The following is a 14,472-nucleotide window of genomic DNA, read 5'->3' as shown; positions in this document are numbered from 1 at the left end:
CCTAAAAAGCCCATGTTGGATAGTTTCAGCCTCTGACTTGGCTGCAGTAATGTAATCTTGCCAGCAGACACCTGAAATGTTTTTTGGCACTGTTTTTGCTCCATTTACTTTTGGGAAAGGGTTTGCACTATAGTTATGCATCAATGTATTTGCAAAAACTGTAACTAATTGTATCATACTGAAAAGTGTCTATTTTTGCCAGACAAAATACAGTATTTGACCATTCTTTTCTATTCATGTGGCCTTCTGCTGGTCAGTCATTTTCCTTAACTGTGGATTGCGAGTAATTGTGATTATGTAAATCAACCTTTAGGGCTTAATTTATATTCCAAAGAATATTTGGTTAAGATACAGGATTAATGCAATATGCAGGTGTAAATGTACAGAGTTTTGTAATGTGTGCACAGAGTAGTGATTTAAAGAATGGGAAAGTCTTTCCTATATTTATAATTTGATATGACCAGTTTGACCATGTGACCAATTCTTTCCAAGACCAATCTTCAGCACAACGGCTGTCGCCAAACTACATCCACCATCATGCTGCAAGAGCAAAGTAGTTTGTTCTCAGCCGAACTGCTGAGTATATCAGTCTGTCAATTGTTAAGAAACACAAGTTTGTACAGATGAATGTTCTGTAAATGGAGACTTACCAGAATTTAATAATGTTGTAACCAAGTACATGTTGTACCAGGGCTTTTAAGCTCTGCCCTGTTAATATAAATGGACGAATGTCAAGTAAAGATTTTACAAAGTCAAGGTCTTTATACAGTTGCCAGAACCATTTATTTTTGTATCCAAGGCCATGAGCTCATTTCTGTTGTCTTCTATATCTTTAAGGCATATTACATCATAAAGGGTCTCACTAAATTTAGAAGATTTAAAAATGCACCAAACACATCATTGGCACTTTTTCATGTGCATAATTGCACGGGATACACAACAAAACCCACACAAAATTCTTTTTTAAATTGGTTATACATTGCTGCCTGTTTTACACTGTTTACATATCAACCATTATAAGTCAACAGCAAATAAAAGGGGTATGCCATAGACAAACTATTTTAATAAAGTTATGGAACAGAAATAAGTTTTTATTAAAGCAATCGTAAAAAAAAATCTGTATGAATTTCCAGTGCCTGGCAGCAGTAAGGGCACATTCAAGTTGAGCAAAACAGGCGGAAATTCTGAGCGGAACTCACACTGCGGATTCTGCTTGGAATCTCACCTGCTTCACTGTCTTAATGTGATGTCTTGCGTGCCTCCTCTTAAAGAATTGACATGTCAAATCTTTGAACAGATCTTTGAGTGACATCACATTGAGACAGTGAGGCAGGTGGGAGTCCACGGTCCGCTCGGAATTTCCGCCTGTTTTGCTCCAGTGCCGCTGCACAACACTTAACAGAGCAGGATGCCGATATTCTTTATACAGTACACAGACTACCCAATTACAATGTCCAGCAGCCTCTACAGAGTGAGAAGAGAAGCAAATAGCTTGTTTTTAGCTAGGCAATCTGCCTATTAGCCTGCTGCTTTTGAAACTTTGCTTTGAACTGTAAGGCTGCATTTACATGTTCCGTATCTTCCATAAGATGCTGGGAGTGGGGAAACTACAGATATCTGCATATCTGTACAGTTTCCCCGCTCCCAGCATCTTATCACAGACGCTGCCCGGGCGGGGGGGGGGGAGAGAGAGAGAGTCTGTTACAGGCATTCCACGTCTGTGTTCCGTGTGGAACATGGAATGTGTGAATGCAGCCTAGGTTTGCCAGTCTCTAATTACAATCTCTGCTCACTGTGTAGAGGCTGCTAGACACTGATCGTGTCGGAAAGTCTCTTCTCCCTGTGTACTGTATATAAGAATATACAGTATGCTGGAGGCCGGCATCCTGCTCTGTTTATCGTTGTGCAGCAGTTGAGTCCTGCAGTTTCCGAGACAACTGTGATGGCAGCAGAGGGTCTGCTTCGCCCCTTACTGCTGCCAGGCACGTGAAATACAAACAAAACTATAGTTTGTAATGTAACTTTATTAAAAACTATTTTTCTTTCAGAAGTACCGTTTTTAAATGGCAACTACCAGCAGATAAAACTTTTGATATGTCTCTGGAGGCTGGGCTGTAATCACAAGATTGACACTTTACATACCTTATTAGTAGGCCAAATCGGATCCCCACAACAAGATAGTAAGTGTGTGAACATAGCCTGTGTTTTCAATCCACTTCTGGTTTCAACAGTACACAGTCAGCACCTTAGGTAGGGCCCAGGAGCTGACAGATTCCCTTTAATTTCTTTGGTGGACAGTGTCACCTAGGTGAGGCTTCATGCCAGTTGTGCCCTCTGCCTAGCCTGGAGATGAGGTCTAACCGCCACAAAGCCCCGCCTAGTTGACACTAAACCAATGAAATGAAGCAAATGTAAAAGGGGTGACAGTATCGCTTTAAATAGCCAACACGGGTGATTGCTCTGTGCCAGCTTTTAGCAACGGCCTCCAGCTGTTGCTTGGAGAGTCAGTGTATGGAGCGGGTTTGAGTCCAGAGTCTGCTTCATACACCTTTAACATGATAACGTATGGTTATGTGTTAAGGGGTCAATAAGTCTTATGCATGGAATTCAGGCGTGTAGGCTGTTTCCACCACTACCTTAACTTCATTGCCAGCTCCATCTGCACACACGTTTAGTAACCATGACTGTTATGCTGTAAAGAAATGAATGGACTAACTCAATTGGGGGTAAGTCAGACTACTTTTGATACTACTTCCTATCCCAGCCACAAAAGGCGGCGCTTGGGAGAAGTGTCTTCCAAACTCCTGTGAGCTGTGATCTTGCAAAAAGTGTACATGCTACTATACCTGAATAAAATAAGGTGTAAAAAAACCACAAGTTCTTTACATTATGTGAACTTCGCTAAAACAGAGTACCTCTGCCAATACACAGGTGAAGCCTGCTCAGGCAACACATCAGAACTTCCACCCAAAATTAAATATGCAGGTGAGTTACCATGGTCAAGCTATTTAGTAGAGATTAGAGAAATTACAGTACAAAGCAAGCAAATTACTTTGTTAGCTCGGCAGTCTGTTTATCAGCCGTCTGCTTTGAAGTCTGTGCTGCTCTGCCCTGTGTGCCTGGCAAAGCTGTACATTTGCTCATCTCTACTTTAGAGGGCCGCTCTGAAATAAGGTCACCTAGCAGTGGATATACATAATTTCATTAAAATGTACATCAAAAACCTTTAAAGTGTACCTATCACAATAGGCTGCTTCCAGATCAGTGGCGAGATCCACTGCTAATCTGGGTCTCTATGGATATTCTTGTGACTCCCATTGGGGGCTATAACACTGCATAATACGACTGGGCAATTAATAAGTAATAACCCAAATTATTTTGAATAAAGCCAGCCCTACTTTCACCTATAGTGAATAACAAACATCAAAAAAATCAAAGTTGATATTTTATTAAAAAAAACAAAAAACTTAAATATAACAATACACAAGTAGTTGATGTATTTTGAGATGCTGGAGTTATGATTATGACATTATCCTAATCGTAGAATTTAGGATTCAGAAACAAATTTGAAATTATAGTAAAATTCCTTTAGTACTGCATGCATGGGAACCAACAGGTGTCAAGTTATCAAATACTCTGGATTAGCAGTGCTTTTAAAAGGGTTCTATGTGGTCTGAAAAGACCCTATATACAGAACCACTCCATAGGCAATTTTTGGTTTTGCAGTTCAATACTGTTCACTTAGGGATGAGCTGCAATACCAAACAAATCCCACATACAGGAGTGTTGCAGTTTGAGGTGATTTTTTCCCCCCCCCTAATATCTTTAACACCTTTTAAAAGGTTTACAATGCTGTTAACCTGAAGTATTATTAGTTCCCATTTATATAGGCCCCCCCTAAAAATTTACAGATTAGAGGAATTTTACTTTACACTCTGCAAAGAACAAGTCAAAAGTATATATGAACATATGTACAAACACAACAGTAAATGACTGCAACATTTCCAGATATTTAGAGGTAAAAAAAAACAAAACACATTTATAGGAAGTGATTATATTCATAAGTGATGACCTGTAAGGGCACATTCTGATGATCTTAATATAATCACAGTAGCTGGTTTCTGGTAACGCTTAGGGAAACAATGAAAGGATGACAAAAAGAAAAATAGTGACTGATGGTATAGCCAAATAGTGGATTGTCTCTATGATGACATTTGTGAAGAGTTGTATAATGGTGTTACCACTAAGCCACCACTTAGATCGAAACCTCTTCCTTCTTTTTCCTTGATAAAGACAAAAAAAAGTACTATATTAGTAGCTGTGATTTCCAATGGTGATATTATATTGGAAACTATTTAGCTCGCAAAATTCAATTTTGCACAGGTCATATTAGTGCTATAATCTGCAACTTTTCACTCCACTTCTAAAGGAGGGGAAGTAGTTGGAAAGGTTTGTACTACATCAAAGTCTAAATGGAAGACTGCTCAGAGCAGATTAGACATGCTATTCCCGTTACTTTAGTATATCCTCGATGCAACAGCAGCACATACAGATGCAGCCAGCATCATCTTTAGACCAGTGTCCTGTTAGCAGGCCATGCAAGAGCCCTATAGGATCAGTGCAGTACACAGACCTTTGTTGCCTGAAGCTTTGCTAGGGAGAACAAACTAACTCAGACACTTCAGTTCCTCCGCTGCTTCTGGCTGTGACCACTGATAAATACAGCAAGATGTGCATGTATGGGACTGTAACAGGGAAAATCTGTATAACAGTTGTCTGTGATGTAACTGGTTGTTAGTACTCACTATTGTGGCAGTATGTGGCTTCCAGACTGCAAATTACACACACAAGCTGTAGGCTAAATCTTCACAGCCCAAAAAATTAGATGGTAACCAGTATATCCTTTTGTTTTTTCTCCCCTAGGGCCCCAGCAATATACAGTATGAAATGAGAGAGATATTTTTAATTTTTTTGTAAGTGTTGGAATACACCAAATGACAATCATGGTACTTACAGCTTTGTAGTCAAGGAACATTTCCTTGAAAGCCAAGAAATCTGTGAAAGTCAGCAATATATCAAATATGTCTCCTGCCATCTCCTGACGATGAGATCTGCCGAAAGAGCATTAAAATCTTAAATACCACAAAACACACTATGAATGCATAACTATTATCCAAGCTAACAACACTAAATGAATGGTGAGCTGACTCCGGGAATACAGAAACATTTAGCTAAAAAAAAAAAATATATATATATAATATATATATATATATATATATTTATGGTCTTAAAACAGATATGCAACTCTGCACTTCTGGCTAATGCTTTTATTGTTTTCACTTTTTGCTGACAGTTACTGGCACAACTATCAACAGGATGGAAGTAGACAAATGGAAGGCTTCCAAAAGCGCTCGTACCCACAGAAAGTGAACAGCAACTCTTATTGGTAAAATGGCCTATTTTACCAATAAAAGAGTTGCTGTTCACTTTCTGTAGGACTCAGCTTTACTTGGATCCTGAAGGGTACGACCGCTTAAGAAGCCAGCCATCCTTTTGTCTACTTCCATCCTGTTAATCTACTTAACGGCCCCAGGAGAGTGTTCTGTTCTTCCGCTACTGGTTAATAAAGACCAAACAGTATTTCTTAAACATAGACAAGCACAAGATAACACCCATAGAATAATTAATATATTCCACTTTCACAACTCTACTCACACCCCAGCAGTTGCAGTCTCCCTTGACGCCGAGAAGGCGTTCGACCGCATTTCTTGGTCGTTTCGCCTTCTCGGTGCTCTCCAAATTTGGCATCAATGTGCTATGCTTAAATGCGCCCAGGAGAGTGTTCTGGAGGGTGGCAGCAGCTCCTCCATCTACTTTAAGGGTGCGTTCACACCTACAGGATCTGCAGCAGATTTTCTGCAGCAGATTTGATGCTGTGTTCAGTTATTTAAATGAAATCTGCTGCAGAAAATCTGCTGCAGATCCTGTAGGTGTGAACGCACCATAACGCTGTATTTTGAGTCGTGTCAGACAACACGACTGATCGAGGTGAGCAATACAGAGCTGTTTGATTTTGAAAGTTTTTAAAGGATCTAACTGCACATGCAAGCGCCCCTGCTTTATTTTTGTTTTATTTTATACTGGCACAACTATAGCTTAGCTGCACTGTCAAATGACTAGTGGAAGTCTGAAACCCTCTCTCTCTCATGGTTTGACTCCACTGGCCAGTCCTTGTTCTTTACACTGCACAATGTGTTCACATGAGCCAATATGTAAAAGCACAAACTCATAAGAGGACTTGGCAGTCAGAGCTTGAGCTGATGTCCATGTCAGCAAGAACACAATGCTTAAAGACTGCAAGCAACTAAACCAACACGGGGAAAAAATATGGACAAATAGCAAACAAGCTAGAAGATAAACACATATTGGGGTCCTTTTGAGATATCTCCTGTACCTGCTACTCAAGGTATGTCCAAGCTCACATTAACATTGTATTTGATCGAAATACTGGATATTTGGTTTAGATATTATACAATTATATTTAAAAAAACTATAGGCAGTGTTTATTACATTCTCTGAAATACTGATTGTTTTGTTCCTAGGGAAAAAAATGTAGGTGACTGAACAACAATGCAATTTACACATTATCTGCAAAGGGACTTACTGGAGTGAAGAGATGAAGGTGCTCATGTTAAATGTTGGAATCCGCTCCATCAACTGTTCCTCTATAAATTTCTCCACTAAACTGATCTACAAAAATAACATCATTAGGTATTCACACAAGAAATAGAATACTGAGAAGGCAGTAAGAGGGTCCTGACGAACCTGGAAGTAATCCACCTCAGGTGGGCAGTGGGACCAGGGAAAGTGGGGTAATATACTTGGTATGGGTAGCAAAGTATATTGTGAATCTATATAACTTTTCATGTGGGGAGGGAATGGGGGAAAACCTTGTTCGCCGCACTACTCCTTTAAATTTAGCAGTATTGGCTGAAGATGAAAGTCCGAAGATGGTCACTAATCAGAAGCTCAGAGGACGCTGGACTACAAGAAAGTGAGTGCAGTATACACAAAAGAAGTCCAGAATCCAGGTCGAGCTGTAAACACATGTATTTTCTAAAACAACTATTTGTACAGATAACAAATGTACTTACATATTCATTAAATATTGGTGTGTATGCAAGCTTATTTTCTTCAGTATCTTCAAATTCTTGGTAATATTTTTCCATAAAATTTCTCTGTAGTACTTGGAAGTCATCATCTGTACATGAAAAACAAAAAACCCATAAAGGTCACACTAGTGATGCAAACCATTTTACTGAATACCAAGATAAGTCTTAAAGCAGACAATATATGCTTTGAGATTCATTCTGATATTCAGTAAAATGTTTTTTTGTTGTTTTTTTTTTAAGACTATTATTTATTTTCTCCTCTGGGACCCTGAAGGATTTGTACAGGACCCTACATAGAAAGTAATTTACAGCTTCCAGTAGCTCCTCCTGACTGTTGTATGTAAGGACTTGCTTTATCTATATCTTTATTTAGTTATCTGCTTATTTTACTTAAAATATTACATCTTTTTTCTCATTTGGGATGATATTTTGGGAGCTTTGGAAAAAACAATTCCCAGTTTTCCATAGAGTTTTTTTCTCAAGTTACAATAATTTCAACATACAATGGTCGCCCCAGAACCCATTAATATTGTAACTTGGGGAACCACTGTATCTGTACGTGTATATGTATATACACACACATACAGACTCTCACAAACTACTGCAGTAGATGTATTGGGAAATTTACTAAATATTCCTGTTTTCTAAAACACCATGCATCTAAACCTAAGGGTATATTTGCACATGCAGAATTGGGCATTTTTTCAGCAACTGATTATACATGGATATGTTTTGGTGCAAAAACACTGCAGATTTTCTGCAGCAAATCCACATGTGTGAGCGTACACTAAAAACGGATATTCTGATGAAGTGCAGGTGTCAGCGAGGTACTCCAGGGTTTGCATATTTTCATATTTACCCATTATAATATCCTCCAAGTGTCCAACTACACAGTCAAACTCTGCATCCTTAGGAGATGATCTGAAATGCAAACAAAAAAAGTTATAACACAGCTTATAACTAGAGATGAGCGAACCGGGTTCGGGTTCGAGTCGATCCGAACCCGAACTTTCGGTATTTGATTAGCTTGGGCTGCTGAACTTGGATAAAGCTCTAAGGTTGTCTGGAAAACATGGATACAGCCAATGACTATATCCATGTTTTCCACATAGCCTTAGGGCTTTATCCAACTTCAGCAGCCACCGCTAATCAAATGCCGAAAGTTCGGGTTCAGATCGACTCGAGCATGCTCGAGGTTTGCTCATCTCTACTTATAACTAATTTACAATTTACATTCATAGTTCACACCTGCAACTGGAGGTCTGTTTGAAGCCTCTGTCAGAGTCCTTCAGTCACCAAGAACAGACACTAACTGATGCTGACGGATGCCTTGGAGTTCCCACTGACTTCAATGGTATCTGTTGGGTTTCCATTTATTTTGCAGGATTTGAGCAAACAAAAAATTTTGGCTGTTGGTATTTTTTTGTCTGCTTAGATCCTGCAAAATACACACAACTTGCGACGGAGCACTGTGAGTGGGGGTTTACACACTTTAGAGTGGATTGGAATTGAAGAGCACAAGTGGTCAGCCCATATTTCTACAGTTACCTGGCTAGAGCAACATTTTTTTTTTAAATCTGCAGATCAGTACCATGACAGCAATATATGACTTGCTTTGCTTTTGCACAATAAAGGTATTTTAAAAGGTTATGGTTCATAAAATATGGTGACAGCTTTTGGGAAATAGGAAAGCCCCCCCCATCTATTGTTCCCATCAGCATGTTTATAGGAAGAACTATAGTTTTCATTGGTTCTGCAGGTTAATACAACACTACCAAATGTATATGGCGTTACTACGTTTAAACAAAAAGCCATTTGTAAGAGAAAAAAAAAAAAAAAAAAGTTTGTCATCATATTCTAAAAGCCATGGCTTTCTGGGGGTTTGTTCTTTTTAGCAGGTAGTTTGCATCGGTACCATAGAGGTACAGACCATTTTTTCATATAATTTTATTGGAAAACAGGATGAACAAAAGCTGCTATTCTATTTTTTTTTCAGTATGCATTCAACAGGCAAGATAAATAATGTAAAAATTTTTAGGGTAGCTTCACACATAACTTATCAGCACCAGATTTCTCACTGCATAATCCACTGCAGATACTTGCCCATTCACTTCAATGGGCTGACATACTCGCAAACTGAGCACCATTAACCCCCATAGCCCGGGAACATACTGTACCGGGTCCCCGCTCCGGCTTGCTTCTGGGGCTCCTGGCGGTCAGCCAATTAGTGCGTTCCCCTGAAGCAGCTCTGGGGGTTAATGGCACTGAGTTTGACATACTCGCAGTGGGATGAAAAGCCCGTTGAAGTGAATGGGCAAGTATCCGCAGTGGATTTAGCAGCCAATGTGGTGATAGAGAGAAGACCCTCCTTCTATTTAACTCCTTAGATTCTAAGGGGTTAAATGGTCATTACAGCCAAGGTCAGCTGCATTTGGCAAAACTCTGCTCCTAAGCCTGCAGCATCACTGTTCTGTACATTGATGGCATTTTGCACTGATGTCTTCCCTCCCATGAAGCCATTACAAGATTTTGAATTGTGCCCCTTCTCATATAGTCTTACATTGATAGAGTAAAATTTTCTTCTTCCAGGTCCTCCATAGTAGTCTAACTAAATCTGGGAAAACAAAACAAAAAATAAATTGTAATGTAATAATAGACATGTTGCCAGGTTCTTTACCTCTTCAAAGTTCTTATGTCAGCAACATGACAGATAAGGCCGCCCCCTGGACAGCCCAACTCTATTGGTTTCAGGAACATAAGCTGCTGCCAGGGATGTTTTACAGCGGCTGAGCTTTACTCTTCCTAACACATGAATACACAGTAAAAATAATAGCTTTCTGAAAGACTGACAGCTATTGAAGGTGTATGAACACCTTATGACAACAGCACAACATCCTATTACAATTAACATAGAATTAATGTTTGTTTAAAAAAAATACTGGCTGTGTCAAACTACAGTTACATATATAGCGGGAGATTTATCAAACATGGTGTAAAGTGAAACTGGCTCAGTTGCCCCTAGAAACCAATCAGATTCCTCCTTTCATTCCTCACAAACTCTTTTGAAAATGAAAGGTGGAATCTGATTGGTTGCTAGGGGCAACTGGGCCAGTTTCACTTCACACCATGCTTGATAAATCTCCCCTATAGTGTTTTCATTCATTCCTTCCATTGCAGTCATCCCTGTACGACAAGCTAACAGGGCAGTGCACAGCACCTTCCCCACTGGGACTTCAGCAGGTTTTACCAATGACTTCTATTCAGCAGGTTTTACCAATGACTTCTATTCAGCAGGTTTTACCAATGACTTCTATTCAGCAGGTTTTACCAATGACTTCTATTCAGCAGGTTTTACCAATGACTTCTATTCAGCAGGTTTTACCAATGACTTCTATTCAGCAGGTTTTACCAATGCTTTTCACTGCCTGAACTGAGGCCTACATTTATCGAGCTACCTGAAACCCACAGCAATGAATCACAGCTCAGGTGTCATTTTCCCAGAGCTGTGATTGGTTGCTGTGAGAAAAAACACATAGTGTGAAGTTTTAGGTTGAATTTTTAAAATTCTACCTCACTTTAACCCCATGTTCAGATATGGTGGATGGTAAGGTCATTGTAATCTGGTTCATGATTTTTTTTGATTAGTTTGAAATTGTGAGCCCAAATCCAATCCTCCTGCCCCTCCAATCCGGATAGTCGCCCTCCCAGGTGTCACCACAGCCAGCTACACATTCCCGTTGCAGCGGCCTCTGCAGGATAAATGTGGTATTGCACAGAGGCCATTCAAATGAATCCCTAAGGTAATGAAGCAATAGCACGAGTCTTCCAGAACTCATCCAACAAAACAATACCACCAATGTGTTACAAACTGGACAACTACTACAACCGTACAGTCCTGTCAAGCCTCTCCTGATGGGAGTAGCTGCATTGTTACCATGCCTCTTCAGCACCTTCCATGTATCCCGTCACATGTAGTCACCTAGCGCAGGCACACATTGGAGGACTCAGTAATAGCAGTTACCGCTAATATCCTGCAGCGTACGGTCTCTCCTCCAGTCGGACAGAAATAAAAGCTTCTCCTGTCTGCCGCACGTCTTTCAGTTCCGGGATTGGGCACGGTTACCTCCGACCAATGACATTTGACGATTTTGGCCGACGACCAATAGAAATTTCAGATGATTAGACGTTCTGCGCAACAACCAATCAGCACAGCGGCACCGCCGTTATACGTCTCCACGGTAACAAAGAGTAGTTGGGCTTTGCGTCACCTGCCCTGGAAGGAATTCTATTGCGAGTTGTATTGGATGAAACTAGGAATGCGGGTAAATGGGAGAATAGATCAATAAAGTTTTAAACATTTTGTATTGCATTTTAAATTAAACAGAAGGAGTTACCATGGTAACACACACACACACACGTGTGTGTGTGTGTGTATTAGCGAATACAACGTAATGAGTTAAAGGGGTACTCCAGAGAATGAAATTTTTTTTTTTTGCTAGTACAGCCTTTCAATAAAGTTATATTATTTTGTAATATAACTTTATTTAAAATGTATTTCTTTTTTATATACTTGTGTGCTTCTATTTAGTGTTAAAGCGACTCTGTACGGCTGTACCCACAATCTGACCGCCCCAAACCACTTGTACCTTCGGACAGCTGCTTTTAATCCAAGATCTGTCCTGTGGTCTGTTCGGCAGGTGATGCAGTTATTGTCCTAAAAAACAACTTTTATACTTGCAACCCCGTGTCAAATGGGAGTATCTGTGCCCTAACTTTGCACCACCCTTCCGTCCCTCCTCCCCATCCTCTTCATCATTAGGAATGCCACTGGAACATTTTCTCCTGTGTGAACATTGCACAGGTGCCATAACGATCCAGACCATGTTCATTATGCACACAGGTGATGAATAGGAGACAATCTGCCTGGAGCATTCCTAATGATGAGGAGGGTGGGGAGGAGGGACAGAGAGGTTGCGCCAGCCTATTGCATACACAATCTAAGCCGTTGCGCACGGGGCTGCCAGTTTAAAAGTTGTTCTTTAGCACAATAACTGCATCACCTGCCGAATAGACCCTCTGACACTTTTTGGAAGAAAGCAGGCATGTATTTGTAACAATAGAAAGACTTTATCTAGTTTTCACTTTAAAATACACCTGTCATTAAGACAAATCTAAACACTTTTGACATGTTCTAGGGTTAAAAGTTTTGATTGATCCGGTCTGAAGACACGTAGTTTTACATGGGTACAAAAGAACTTTTGACATGTGCTTGGGACAACTTTTTTGATTTATTTAGACCCCCACCAATTGTTAGAATAAATGGGAAGAAGCCCCTGGCTGAGCACTGCTTCTCCCCCTGTGTGTGAGACTGGTAACAGGCCTTTAGGGTCCTAGTACACAAAGCGATTTTTAACAACTAACAGCGAGCCTTTACTCCATCTGATCCTAGCAAAAGAATGATTGATATGCAATTACACTGTACGATTACCAAACGATTAACGATGATTTTAGGGTCAGATCTAAATCAATGATCAACAACACACGAACGATTTTTCGAACGTTGTCTGCAATTACACAGGATGCTTATCGTTTAAATATGAATGATATAACAATTTTTCACATGATGATTGTCCCGTTTAATAAGGCCCTTAGACTTTCTATTGAAGAGCATCTCCTGTTGCGCAGACTAGGCGGGAGTGAACAGTCTTAGCGCTCACTTCTCCTCTTTTTATTTAACAATCAGACATGCTCAGACAATTCTCCATTTTCACCATGAACACTCCACCCCCATCCTTGTGTCCTACAGTATCAGCCTGTGATTACCTTAAAATTTCAGCTCGTGTTCTGTAGTGGGAACATACCCTAACTGTTTGACAGCTAGGGGAATCTCAGCAGAGGAAGAGATGGGTGTAGTAATTTAGAAGGTGTATCTGCACCTTTACACTAAGGTTACAAAGTATATAGTCCGACAATGAGAGTAATTGAAAATGTCATGTATACCACACCAGAACAACCACGCATACACAGCATTTCAGAATTTACTTAAATTGACAGTGGGAAAATAAATCAGTACATTGACAATTTGGTACCTGAGCTATATTGGATTGGTCGCACCATTAAATGGGGTCCTCAGGAGAATCATTGTTTTTTATTATATTGCTTTAATAATGCAGATTACTATCACTGCTCGCTCTGCCAGGGCCAATAATAATTTGTACTTATTAAAAAAAAAAAAAGATTTGCCATTTACATGGTGTTGAAAATGATTTAATGAAGTGAAGCGATTTGCTCATATCATGCAGCGCCATCTGGTAATGTACATGTCCATCTAATCAGCTGAGTGCTGATGGACACACGTTCAGTCACTCACTCCACTGCCAGGTTTCTGTGTAATAATCATCATCTGTTTACTGGTGAGCAACCAAAAGAAATAGCTTTCTGGGGAAGAACTGCCTTCACAGTATTATGACAGTATAGTTGGGGAGACTCCTCAGGGACTATATCATGGGTCTCTAAACTGCGGCCCTCCAGCTATTGCAAAACCACAATCCCCATCATGCCTGGAGAGCTAAAGCTTTGGATTTGGCTGTCCAGGCATGATGGCAAATGTAGTCTTGCAACAGCTGGAGGGCTGCAGTTTGGAGACCCATGGACTATATTGTCAGCTGCCGCCAGAGAGGATTAGAGACATTATTCATGTCACTGATCTATGTAGCATCATCCCCTATAACTTCTGTAAATAGTGTAAAAGGAATTTACTACACATAATGGTACATTAGTACTAATGATAACTTGAGGAAAGTACTCAAATGAGTAGAGAAATGTGCTTGCTAGTTTATTTGGATCTGACACCACTACTAGTATGGACATTTCTCTTCTGATTTGAATACCTTCCTCAGTTATTAGTTAGGTTTACCAAAAAACTGATGAGTAAATTCTTCATAGACACCTTAGATAGTACAGACCCCAATTTATTCACTTTGCACAATATGTATTTTGCTAAACAATGTTCATTGTGTTCTGTTTGTATCTCATGAATGGTCTTCTTTGGTAGAAATGTGGCTTATCTTCTTTTAGCCATAAAATAAAAGTTCCTTTGTTGTGTAAGGTTGGGTTCACACTGCATTTTTGCAATCCATTTTTTTAAATCCGTTTTATGCAAAAAAAATGGATGAAAAAGGGGTTTAAAAATAATCTTTTTTTTTAGCGTACACAAAAACGTGATCGACCACATTTGTGTATTTACTAAAAAAAAGGATGCATTTTGATCTGTTATTTGATTCCTTTTTTTTTTTAAATG

At 39.7% G+C, this 14,472-nt stretch overlaps 1 protein-coding gene across 3 annotated transcripts; it reads right to left on the bottom strand.

Moving 5' to 3' along the window:
• Positions 1-3,866: 3,866 nt before the first annotated feature.
• ARL2BP (ARF like GTPase 2 binding protein) lies at positions 3,867-11,390 on the bottom strand. 3 transcript variants are annotated; one of them, XM_069968475.1, is made up of 7 exons: positions 11,194-11,390; positions 9,733-9,786; positions 8,032-8,093; positions 7,155-7,261; positions 6,665-6,750; positions 5,015-5,111; positions 3,867-4,283 (listed from the first exon to the last, which is right to left on the bottom strand). In XM_069968475.1, exons 2-7 carry the CDS (start codon positions 9,768-9,770, stop codon positions 4,203-4,205), a joined length of 471 nt encoding a protein of 156 aa, XP_069824576.1. In that variant the 5' UTR covers positions 9,771-9,786; positions 11,194-11,390; the 3' UTR covers positions 3,867-4,202. The 3 variants fall into 3 exon arrangements, with proteins under 3 accessions (XP_069824576.1, XP_069824578.1, XP_069824577.1); XM_069968477.1 differs by lacking the exon at positions 11,194-11,390 and adding an exon at positions 11,107-11,128; XM_069968476.1 differs by lacking the exon at positions 11,194-11,390 and adding an exon at positions 10,743-10,818.
• Positions 11,391-14,472: the final 3,082 nt, after the last annotated feature.

This window comes from Dendropsophus ebraccatus, chromosome 4 (assembly GCF_027789765.1).
Source record: "Dendropsophus ebraccatus isolate aDenEbr1 chromosome 4, aDenEbr1.pat, whole genome shotgun sequence".
In the NCBI taxonomy this organism is placed as follows: domain Eukaryota; kingdom Metazoa; phylum Chordata; class Amphibia; order Anura; family Hylidae; genus Dendropsophus; species Dendropsophus ebraccatus.
Note: the sequence above shows the minus strand (reverse complement) of the source record. Positions and strands in the feature narration are given on the sequence as shown.

Bases quoted from the DNA above. Each gene is read 5' to 3' on its own strand.
- ARL2BP (XM_069968475.1), bottom strand. From the start codon at position 9,770: ATGGAGGACCTGGAAGAAGAAAATTTTACTCTATCAAT. The intron at 6,751-7,154 runs GTAAGTACATTT...TTATTTTTGTAG, and splicing joins CACCAATATTTAATGAATAT to ATCAGTTTAGTGGAGAAATT. The intron at 4,284-5,014 runs GTAAGTACCATG...GTCTTTATCAAG, and splicing joins TGTTCCTTGACTACAAAGCT to GAAAAAGAAGGAAGAGGTTT.